Here is a 12,875-nt window from a genome sequence, read left to right as displayed (position 1 = left end):
AATGGGACTTTGGACTTCGCCCTCCAACCTCACTCTAAAATAGAGTTATTTCTTCAGTAAATAGGGATGAGTATAATGAGTTTTATTTGATGTTGATTATCACTGACTTAATTCATTTTTCTTTACTTTCAGGTTCTTGATGTGACTCAGATGATTGAAATGATCAAAAAAATCACTACATAATTTATTAATAGCCTTTAGAAATAAAACCCTAAGGCCTACTGAGGGTTGGCTTGGTGTTCTGTTTTAGGTCTACAGACTCAATTTTCTCTAAGTAAAAATAAGAACTTGAGATTCTCATTTCTTTTTTTCTAAGTTATTAAAAGTAAACATCAAAACCTACTTTAAAGATAGAGTTCTTAGGAAAGAACTGTTGTTATGAATTCCAAGTAAGCTTCTGAAGAAGGTAAGCAGGAAAAAATGCAGCATGATCTGAGCACTGAGATTATTATTTTTTTATAGGTTGTCATCTGTATATAAATCTGAGTATTAATTCACTCTGAAAAATGCTACTAGTAAATTCTTTCCATAGAACAGAGCTTAATTCAAAGTAGGTCAATCTTGAGATTCAGTTACTTATATGATCAAAGGCATTTTCTACAGGCAGCTTCATAAGGCAATGCCAGACTGGATAACAAAGGGCACTTTTTCAGCTAGGTCCCTCCGGGGGTGGGTAGAGTGGAGCAGTACTTTTCTGTTTGTAGGTCACTACCCATTATTGGACTGCGAATCCAACTTAATGGATGAAAGAATTAGAAAATATGAGACTGTCTTGTATAACATAAGACTAAATATTGTTATGGGGTTGGTTTCAATCTTAGAAACATTGAGTTGTGATGTAAAAATATATTAAATGTCACAGGCAAAGAATTTTTACAACACATTTGACTAGACAGAATGTCCTGGGTATTATGGTGTCTACTCAAGAGTTATCCACAGATCCTAAGAAATGAAGTCATTGTTATACTCTGGAATTCAGTCCCTTGGTCACAGACACTGGGCAGGAGTTAATCTGATACAACCTTGGCCAGTCTTACCAATTTAGAAATGGGACTCAGAAAAAACCCTGTTGGTGACATTTCTGGGTCTTCCTGTGGGGCTAACACAAGAAGGCAGAGGAGAGAAGAGGAAGGATTGAGAAACCTGCAAAGAGAGAGCCCTGGGCTTTGATTTCTAATTCTGGTCCCATCTTGGGCTCAGATATGTAACTCTTGGCTAGTCAACTGTTTTAAAGGAAAGTCGGGGTGGGGGACACTGAGGGAATTGAAAGAAAACTTATTTAAGGTCCCCTTAATGAATATTAATGATTATATAAATTATTAAAATATGGATTCCAAGTTTCAGTAAGTTTTTCACTGATTGTATCTGCACACTGTAGATGGACACAATACCTTTATTTTATTTATTTATTTTTATGTGGTGCTAAGGCTCGAACCCAGTGCCTTACATATGCCAGGTAAGTACTCTACCACTGAGCTACAACCCCAGCCCTACTATCTTCTTTTCTGAACCTCTCCAAAAAGGAGTTAAAGCCCAGTGGAGAACCACCACAACAATTAAGCCATATGCAAAAAAAAGAAAGAGAATTTTTGCTTTTCCACATCAATTTTCAGTCATTTTTCAGAAAAAAAAAATTTAAAGTAGAAAGAATTCTAAGTAGAGACTGTGAGCCCCCAAATTTGGAGTAAAGGGAGGGGGAAATAGACATGTGTGCTGGCTTGTTTTAGTACATGCTTCTTGAAACCTGATTAGTAGCTTGATCCAGAAACTTACCAATTCTATTTGAAAACTCTCCATCTGCTCAATGCTACTTCATATTCTCGAGTTAAAATTTTCTATCCCTCCAAATAACTATCAAATATCTAAAGGTTTATTTATGATACATGTAGTAGACTTCTATGTGTTTATACATAAATACAAATGAGATTTATTACATGTAACTAGCTCAAAATTTCCAAAGATAATTGACAATAAATATTAATATTAAAAACATCCCACTGGGGGCTGGGGTTATAGCTCAGTGGTAGAGCACTTGCCTAGCTAATGTGTGAGGCACTGGGTTCAATCCTCAACACCACATAAAAAAATAAACAAAATTATTGCATTCATGTACAACTAAAAAAAAATCCCACTGGCCATGTTCTAAAATTGGATAACAATGATGACTGTAAAACTCTGTGAAAACATTAAAAAACACTGAATTATATGTTTCAAATAAGTCAGTTTTATGATATGTAAATTATCATATGATTTACAATTATGATATGTAAATTTATCTCAATAAAGCTGTAAAAAAATTAAAAGAAAATAATGTATGTGGTCAGCAATTATGCTTTAAGTTATTATATAATAATTTTGTTGAGCAAGTTGACTTTATATATTTTGTCACTTTCAGCATTTTACTACTTTGAATTATGAAGAAAAAAACTATCAGCTTTATAAAACACTACCCTGAGAACATAAGATGCTCAAACCAAATTAAAAAAACAAAAAAACAAAAATCAACCCAGGAAATAATGTCATTAACTTAATACTATGTAAACCACAGATACAAACCACATTAAATATTCAATACTTTATTAAACTTTAAATCTACTATTTGTTTTCATGATTCTATAACCTAAACATAAATGTAAGTTTGCCATCTTACATTTCTTTAACTTAAGTAGAAATACAATTCTATGAAGTCTCTAGCAAAATTTAAACTGAGAAATCTGCATGGTGCAGTTTTGTCTAATATCTTCTAGAGCAAATAATGTAGGAAAGGAACAGGAAATTGTCTGAGGCAACTGTTGATATCACTGGACTATTCCATATCATGTATACTTTATGACCTGTCATTTACTTGCCTATTGTTTAAATTTTCTACCCTCTTTCTCATTTTCCTCACCTTATCTTTTCATTGTAGCAGCATCAAATCTCCAGTTTTATTCAATTAAGAGAATTAGTGTTTATAAAACAATTTAACATAACATGCCAAAAATGAGCTCAAAAAGTTTACTGAGTTATCAAGTTCACAACACTTGCAGATAACTAAGGTAGAAGCAACTTAGTGTGATCCTGTCTAAAAAATAAAAAGGGCTAGGGATGTGGCTCAGTGGTTAAGGGCCCTTGGGTTCAATCCTTGGTACCAGAAAATAAAATAAAATAAAATAAAGAATAAGGAAAAAAAAAGAAATTACCTTCAGGTTACAAGGTGCATATAAAACATAAATGAATTTCATGATTAGTCTAAATCCCATCAAGATATCTCATGTACATATGTAAATATTCCAAAATCTGAAAAATTCCCAAACCTTAAACACTTCCGGTCACAAGCATTTCAGATAAGAACATTCTGCCTGATGTTATCAGAGCCTGAGCTCACTTTCAGTTTTTTCATGCAATTGAAGAACAGAGGAGAGTCCTTACACAAAGGAGTCATCCAATTTACAACTAACCTAACTGACAATAATTGGAGAGATCATGATTTCCTACGAATGAAATTTGGCATACTAAGTCAATGCATTGAAGAAAACAAATGAAATCCCCTTGTCTTTCTACTCTCAAAATGTGGCTCATGAGCTACATCAGAAAACCTGTAGATTTTATTTACAAAACATATCACTAAACTCAAACCTGCATAATCAAAATATCTTAATTCCTATAAATTTGCAGTTTAACAAGACTATAAAAAATGAAAAGGATTAGGGATGCAACTCTGTGGAAATCCTCTACTAACAAAAATAAAAAATAAAAATACTATATGTTATTCTTAAACCTATTCAAACAATGACTGCTCACTTAGTTAAAGTCTGCCTGCTCCACCAAAGTCCTTCAAGGGGCAAATATTGCTTCAAGTATTAACTAATACTAAGAAAATGAAATTCTTAATATAGATTATTTTATCCTCTAAGAAACTTTGCAGTGTTTTTGAAAAGACTGCAACTTAGAGCCTGAAGGTGAGGCAGGGGTGAAGAAGAAAGGATAGAGAGAAGTCATGCAGAGTAATTAGTTTTCTTGAAATTTTTTTATTACTCAAAATATTAAGAGAAATTATATAACAAGTTAGGAAAGAAGGACATATATAAATTAAAACAGTATTAAGTACTAGTATATATACTTTCATTCAACAGTATAACTGTAACTGTTACAACTATAACAACAGTCTGATCACTTAACTTGTATGTGCCATTTAAGCAAATGGTTATGTAAAGCAAAAGTATTAATAAGAATTGTTTAGTGAAGTGCAGAAAGATTAGTAAGAAGACACATATTCTGTATTTTTATAATATACACTAGTTTTCTCTTTATATAAAGCTTTTAAGAAAACCAATCTCATGAAGTGAAACTACAAGATGTATTTTTAAGCAAATATTACCATTTGGTGCAGTGGGAGGTGACCAGATGCCATAATATTTCGGCAAATATTTTCGTAGCTCTAGAAGAACACCATCACTACAATCAGCAGCATAAACCTAAAAACAAAGAGAAATATAAAACTGGTTAGTTTCTTATTATTGCTCTGCACATTTCTCAAACATCATATTACTGACTCAATTATCTGGTGTGATTTCAGTTGGAAGTAAATTTGGAGAAGGAAAAAAGATTGCTAGGCATCTCCAATGAAAAACTATATGTTATACAGAACACACTTTCCTTGGTTCTCTAATACTACCCTTCCACTCTCCTTGAATTATTTCACAGTTGTATATAACTGATAAAAAATGCAAAATAATTCTTGATCATAAACATATAAATTTTGGCCAGAGAAGGTTCAATTAATAATTAACTCCCCTTCATGCCCCAGGGAAGGAGGGAATGTAGTGCCCACTTATAAATTCGTCTCAACCTCTCTTCCTTTTCTTTTCTTTCCTTTTTTTCTTTCTTTTTTTTGATATTGAGGATGGATCCCAGGGTGTTTTATCCCTAAGTTACATCCTCAGCCCTTTTTGTTTGTTTTTATTTTTGAGATCTGGTCTCGATAGTTTTAGAGGCTGGTCTCAAACTTGTAATCCTCAATCGTTCTGCCTCAGTCTTCCAGGTAGCAGTAGCTGGGATTACAGGCATGCAGCATGAGGCCCAATTAATTAAAAAAAAAAAAAAAATTATCCTTTAATACAATTTAAGTCTAATTGCTGCTCATTTAATTTAATGATTTATAACCCTTAATAATTCTAGAAGATACTACAGATTTACAGATATCCTAGACCCAGGTTCTAGTTTTCTCCCTAGGAAAAAAAAAAAAATAGTATTTGTTTTAATAACAATTTGTAAGACATTTTAGCCAATGATTTCTCTCCAATTATTTTTTACCTAGTTATCTAAGACTATCAAAGTTTACCAGTGTAAAATGCTTTTGAAAGCTCAGAATTAGCAATTTTAATAATATGTCATATTCATACAAAGTAGGTATGCATATACCATAATTCTACAGAAAATAAAAACCAAGTATGACAGACTTACCAAATACCCACCCTCCCCTGTTGAAATGTGAATAGAAGTAATATTAATCACTTTCAGACCACAGTGATCATGATACCTAATTACAAGATAGGAATGAAGTAGATCTCTGTGTACTGACCTAAATAAATAAGTCCATGATCCTTATATAAGTGAAAAAGATAAAAGGTATATTACATAAAAATATGGTACTGCATGTTCACAAAACTAAAAAACAAATGTACCTTGGTATATTATCTCTGTAAAAGCAAAAAAGAATTGTGAAATACATTTCAAACTATTCATAGTTTAGTTTAAGCACAGAAATGGAAAAGTAGAGAGATTAATTTTCTTTAAGTATTTTTAAAGTTGCAGAAATGACGTCTTTCTACATAGAAATGTAGAATAAAATTTAACAAGTATTTCTTTAAATGCATAGCTGAGCCCCTAAGAATAAAAAGGAAATTCACAGTTACCCCAAATTAAGAGGAACCAAAAAAGACTATGCTGGGCAGATCCAAGATGGCGGACTACAGGGAGGCTGTGTTCCTTGTCACTCAGTAATTCCGGTTTCAAGCAGAGTGTATCTGTTTCTTGGTGAGGCAGTTTTTGCTGCTTATCAATCCCCTGCTGTTTACCCCATTTATCTGCTGTGATCATCTGCAGTCTGCCAGCATACTGATGCCTTTTTTGAGTGCAGAATGCTCACTGTGAGGTGCCTATCATCCGCCATTTGCCTGTCTCTTGCCTGTCCATCGCCTGCCTTACACCTATCCATCACGCAACGCATGAGGTTCACCTCCCAATCGTCCAACAACAGTCAGCAAACTGATGGCTGACCGCCAGTGGAGCACCAGCTGCCTATTGTTGCCTGGAAGTTCACTGTCACAGTACCTGCAGGTTTGATTACACATGGCTGCCGCCATTTTGAGACAACAGCCAGGCCCCGTAGGACCCCTGGCTGGACTGACTGAGCCCGTCTCCAGGATCCCTCAGCCCGACTGATCTCTCCCTGCCTCTGGGGCCCTCACATCGACTGAATGCTCCCTGCCGCCAGGACCCCCAGAACAACCGACTGTGCCCTATCACCGGGACCCCAGACCGACTGATTGCACCCGGCCTCCAGGATCCCATAACCACAAACACACCTGACCTCCAGGATCCCTGCCTGACCAACCGGACCCCGCCTCTATGACCTCCAGCTGACCACATCCACACCCTGAGCTGCAGCTCCCCATTTGCCAACACATTTGGAAGCCAGAGTGGCCATCTTGGATAATCCTGGAAGCCGTAGCTCTGATCTTTAGGTGAGGCAAATCCCATCCTGAGATGCCTGCTGGAGACTGGAAGCTCACTGTCAGAAAAGGTTTTGGAAACCTATAGGGCCACTATAAGCCTACAGGGGGAAATCTGCAATACCACAGATCTGCACTGCTAGAGGGGAAGATACATGAACATGAAAAAGCAAGGTAAGAAAATGATCCAAACACATCTAGATTCTATATTAATAGAATCCAATGACAGTATGGTAGAAGAAATGTCAGAAAAGGACTTCAGATTATACATGATTAAGATGATTCACGAAGCAAAGGATGAGATAAGAGAGCAAATGCAGTCAATGAATGATAATACAAATAAGCTGAAAGAGCAACTGCAGGAAGCAAAAGATCATTTCAACAAAGAGACAGAGATTCTCAAAAAACAAACAAACAAACAAACAAACGGAAATTCTTGAAATGAAGGAAATAATAAACCAAATAAAAAACTCAATGGAAGGCATCACCAAAAGACTAGACCACTTGGAAGACAGAACCTCAGACAATGAAGACAAAATATTTAATCTTCAAAATAAACTTGCCCAAACAGAGAAGATGGTAAGAAATCATGAATAGAATCTATAAGAACTATGGGACATCATGAAAAGACCAAATTTAAGAATTATAGGGAATGAGGAAGGCACAGAAATACAAACCAAAGAAATGAACAACCTACTCAATGAAATAATAACAGAAAATTTCCCAAACCTGAAGAATGAAATGGAAAATCAAATACAAGAGGCTTACAGTACACCAAATGCACAAAATCACAACAGATCCACACCAAGGCACATTATAATGAAAATGCCTAACATTCAAAATAAAGATAGGATTTTGAAGGCTGTGACAGAAAAGCATCAGATTACATATAGGGAGAAACCAATACGGATAGCAGCAGACTTCTCAACCCAGATTCTAAAAGCTAGAAGGGCCTGAAACAACATATTTCAAGCTCTGAAAGAACATGGTTGCCAACCAAGAATCCTATACCCAGAAAAACTAACCTTCAGATTTGAAGATGAAATAAAATCCTTCCATGATAAATAAAAGTTAAAAGAATTTACAAATAGAAAGCCTACACTACAGAATGTTCTCAACAAAATATTCCATGAGGAGGAAATGAAAACCAACAATGCAGGCCAGCAAAGGGAGGAACTACCTTAGAGAAAAACCACTCAAAGGAGAAACCAAGCCAAATTAAAAACCAAAAATAAGCCCAAATGACTGGGAATACAAATCATATCTCAATAATAACCTTGAACATTAATGGCCTAAACTCATCAATCAAAAGACATAGACTGGCAGAATGGATTAAAAAGAAAGACCCAACAATATGCTGCCTGCAAGAGACTCATCTCAGAGAAAAAGACATCCACAGACTAAATGTGAAAGGATGGGAAAAAACACACATAGACTCAGCAAAACAGTGGGGGTTTCCATCCTTATATCAGATAAAGTGGACTTTATCTGATATAAGAAGGGATAGAGAAGGACGTTTCATACTGCTTAAGGGAACCATAAATCAGGAAGACATAACGATAGTAAATATTTATGCCCCAAACAATGGTGCATCCCTGTACATCAAACAAATCCTTCTCAATTTCAGGAATCAAATAGACCACAACACAATAATTCTGGGTGACTTTAATGCACGGTTGTCATCACTAGATAGATCTTCCAAACAAAACCAACCAAAGAAACCATAGAATTCAATAACATAATCAATAACCTAGATTTAATAGATATATATAAAATATTCCATCCATCAACGAGCAGATTCACTTTCTTCTCAGCAGCACATGGAACCTTCTCAAAAACAGACCATATGTTATGCCACAAAGCAGCCCGGAGGAAATGCAAAAAAATAGAGATACTGCCTTGTGTTCTATCAGATCATAATGGACTGAGAGTAGAATACAATGACAAAATAAAAAACAGAAATTACTCCAACACCTGGAGACTAAATAATATGCTATTGAATGAAACATGGATAACAGAAACATCAGGGAGGAGATAAAAAAATTCTTAGAGGTCAATGAGAATGACAAATTCTTAGAGGTCAATGAGAACGACGTTACAACATATCAAAATCTCTGGGACACTATGAAAGCGTTATTAAGAGGAAAACTGATTGCATGGAGCACATTCCAGAAAAGAATGAAAAGTCAACAGCTGAATGACCTAACATTACAGCTCAAAGCCCTAGAAAAAGAAGAACAGAATAACAGAAAAGTAGTAGAAGACAGGAAATAATTAAAATCAGAGCTGAAATCGAAATTGAAACAAAAGAAACAATTCAAAAAATTGACAAAACAACATGTTGGTTCTTTGAAAAAGTAAACAAAATAGACAAACCCTTAGCCACACTAACAAAGAGGAGAAAGAAAACTCAAATTACTAAACTTGGTGATGAAAAAGGAAATATCATGACAGACACCACTGAGATACAGAACATAATGAGAAGCTACCTTGAAAATCTGTATTCCAACAAAATAGAAACTACCAAAGACATTGATAAATTTCTAGAGACATATGCTCCTCCCAAACTGAACCAGGACATACACAATTTAAACAGATCAACATCAAGCAATGAAATAGAAGAAGCCATTAAAAACCTACCATCCAAGAAAAGCTCAGGACCAGATGGGTTCTCAGCCAAGTTCTACAAGACCTTCAAAGAAGAACTCATTCCAATACTTCTCAAAGTATTCCAGGAAACAGAAATGGAGGGTACCCTACCAAACTCATTTTATGAAGCTAATATCACCCTCATACCCAAACCAGGAAAAGACACATCAAGGAAAGAAAATTTTAGACCAATATCCTTGATGAATATAGATGCAAAGATCCTTAACAAAATATTGGCAAACCGTATACAAAAACATATTAAGAAAATCATGCACCACGATCAAGTGGGGTTCATCCCTGGAATGCAAGGATGATTTAACATCCGTATATCCACAAATGTAATCCATCATGTCAATAGACTTAAGGATAAGAATCATATGGTTATTTCAATTGACGCAGAAAAAGCATTCAACAAAATACAACACCCCTTCATGTTCAAAACACTAGAAAAAATAGGGATAGTAGGAACATACCTGAACATTGTAAAGGCTATTTATGCTAAGCCCATGGCCAACATCATTCTTAATGGAGAAAAACTGAAACCATTCCCTTTAAAAACGGGAACAAGACAAGGATGTCCTCTTTCACCACTTCTATTCAACATTGTCCTCGAAACTCTAGCTAGACTAAATAAATTAAAGAGATACGAATAGGAAAAGAAGAACTTAAGCTGTCACTATTTGCTGATGACATGATTATATATTTAGAGGATCCAAAAAACTACTCCAGAAAACTTCTAGACCTCATTGATGAATTCAGCAAAACAGTAGGCTATAAAATCAACATGCATGAAACTAAAGCATTTTTATACGCAAGCAATAAAACATCTGAAAGGGAAATGGAGAAAACAACTCCATTTGCAATAGCCTCAAAAAAAAAATAAAATACTTGGGTATCAATCTAACCAAAGAGGTAAAAGATTTCTACAATGAAAACTACAAAACACTGAAGAAAGAAATTGAGGAAGACCTTAGAAGATGGAAAGATCTCCCGTGTTCCTGGATAGGCAGAATTATTACTGTCAAAATGGTCATACTACCAAAAGTGCTATACAGATTCAATGCAATTCCAATTAAAATCCCAATGATGTACCTTACTAGAAATAGAGCAAGCAATCATGAAATTCATCTGGAAGAATAAGAAAGCCAGAATAGCTAAAGCAATCCTTAGCAGGATGAATAAAACAGGGGGTATCGCAATACCAGAACTTCAACTATCCTACAAAGCAATAGTAACAAAAACGGCATGGTATTGGCACCAAAATAGACAGGTAGATCAATGGTACAGAATAGAGGACATGGACACAAACCAAATAAATACAATTTTCTCATACTAGACAAAGTGCCAGATAATGCAATGGAGAAAAGATAGCCTCTTCAACAAATGGTGCTGGGAAAACTGGAAATCCATATGCAACAGAATGAAACTAAACCCCTATCTCTCACCCTGCACAAAAATCAACTCACAATAGATCAAGGACCTTGAAATCAGACCAGAGACCCTGCATCTTATAGAAGAAAAAGTAGGTGCAAATCTTCAACTTGTTGGCTTGGGATCAAACTTCCTTAACAGGACTCCCATAGCACAAGAAATAAAAGCAAGAATCTATAACTGGGATAGATTCAAACTAAATAGCTTTCTCTCAGCAAAGGAAACTATCAGCAATGCGAAGAGAGAGCCTACAGAGTGGGAGAAAATCTTTGCCACTCATACTTCAGATAAAGCACTAATTTCTGAATATATAGAGAATTCAAAAAACTCTACACCAAGAATACAAATAACCCAATCAACAAATGGGCTAAGGATATGAACAGACACTTCACAGAAGAAGATCTACAAGCAATCAATAAACATATGAAAAAATGTTCACCATCTTTAGTAATAAGAGAAATGCAAATCAAAACTACACTAAGATTCCATCTCACCCCAATTAGAATGGCGATTATCAAGTATTCAAGCAACAAGAGGTGTTGCAGAGGATGTGGAGGAAAAAGGTACCCTCATACATTGCTGGTGGGGTTGCAAATTAGTGCAGCCACTCTGGAAAGCAGTGTGGAGATTGCTTAGAAAACTTGGAACGGACCCACCATTTGATCCAGCTATTCCACTCCTTGGCCTATACCCAAAGGACTTAAAATCAGCATACTACAGAGATGCAGCCACATCAATGTTCATAGCTGCTCAATTCACAATAGCCAGACTATGGAACCAACCTAGATGCCCTTCAATTGATGAATGGATAAAGAAACTGTGGTATATATATACAATGGACTATTACTCAACTATACAGAGTAATAAAATTATAGCATTTGTAGGCAAATGGATGAAATTGGAGAATATCATGCTAAGTGAGATAAGCCAATCTCAAAAAAACCAAAGGACGAATGATATCGCTGATAAGCGCATGATGACACATAATGGGGGGGGTGGGAGGGGGGCAAAAATGGAGGAAGGAGGACTGTATAGAGGGAAAAGAGGGGTGGGGGGGGAAGGAAAAAATAACAGAATGAATCAAACCTCATTACCCTATGTAAATGTATGATTACGCAAATGGTATGCTGTTACTCCATGTACAAACAGAAACAACATGTATCCCATTTGTTTACAATAAAAATAAATTTTAAAAAAAAGTACTATGCTAAGTAGTGGCACTTGAGTTTCACTCTCATGACCTAAATCAAAGGATCTCCAAACTCAGGCACAAGGCACAGCGGAGAGCAGAGCACTATACTGAAGCATGAGGTGTAAATAAAATTCTAAATACTGAACAGTGAAATATCATGGCTTCCTTCTCTCCTTTCCACACGCTGCACTCCAAGTATGCTATCAACCAAATGATCAAGAAAGATGCGGCAAACACATTAGGACTGAAAAAGGACTCATACTAGATACAGCACAGATATCTTTCTTAATACTACGCAGAACTTTACCAAGTGGGCAATTTTGAAAACATAAAATAAAACTATATTTTACTATTGCAAATAAAAAAATTTGAAAACTGTAAAGCAACTGAATCAGTTGTTTAAAGAAATCTATCCAATCCCAGGAAAGAAGGAAAGGAAGACAGAGGAAAAATTGCTCGGAAGACCAAAATGCTGATAGAAATGTGGACAGTAAAGGCTAGGGTGATAGGAATGTGGACTCCACCGGATACTGAACTGGAGGCCATTCTTGTTACATTGTGGCAAAAAAAAAAAAAAAAAAAAAAAAAAAAAGGCTGCACTATGTCCATGTCCTGAGATGTTGTGGGAGACTGACCCTAAACAGGACAGACGAGTTTATGTGGTGAGAAAATTTCAAGGCAACAAAGCACTCAGTCTGCAACATGGGTATCACTGATATTCTGCTAGATTTGCATTGAGAACTGGAAGCAAAAAGCAAAAGGAGACAGATTGAAAAACAGTTTGTCAAAAAAAGGAGAATGTTTAATCAGTTCCAAGTTTTTAATTCTACAAATATTTCAATGAAATTCACACAGGTACATTAAAATATGTTAGAAATCATAATCCA

At 35.5% G+C, this 12,875-nt stretch overlaps 1 protein-coding gene across 3 annotated transcripts in view; it reads right to left on the bottom strand.

The window, feature by feature from the left end:
* IPMK (inositol polyphosphate multikinase) overlaps window positions 1-12,875 on the bottom strand; it is a 53,570-nt gene that overhangs the window by 18,575 nt on the left and 22,120 nt on the right. For all 3 annotated transcript variants that reach the window (XM_079138152.1, XM_079138154.1, XM_079138153.1), the window contains exon 3: window positions 4,361-4,457. In XM_079138152.1, the coding sequence (XP_078994278.1) occupies window positions 4,361-4,457 (97 nt within the window). The remainder of the gene's footprint in view (window positions 1-4,360; window positions 4,458-12,875) is intronic.

The sequence above is a fragment of the Sciurus vulgaris genome (assembly GCF_902686455.1).
Source record: "Sciurus vulgaris genome assembly, chromosome: 4".
NCBI lineage: Eukaryota > Metazoa > Chordata > Mammalia > Rodentia > Sciuridae > Sciurus > Sciurus vulgaris.
Note: the sequence above shows the minus strand (reverse complement) of the source record. Positions and strands in the feature narration are given on the sequence as shown.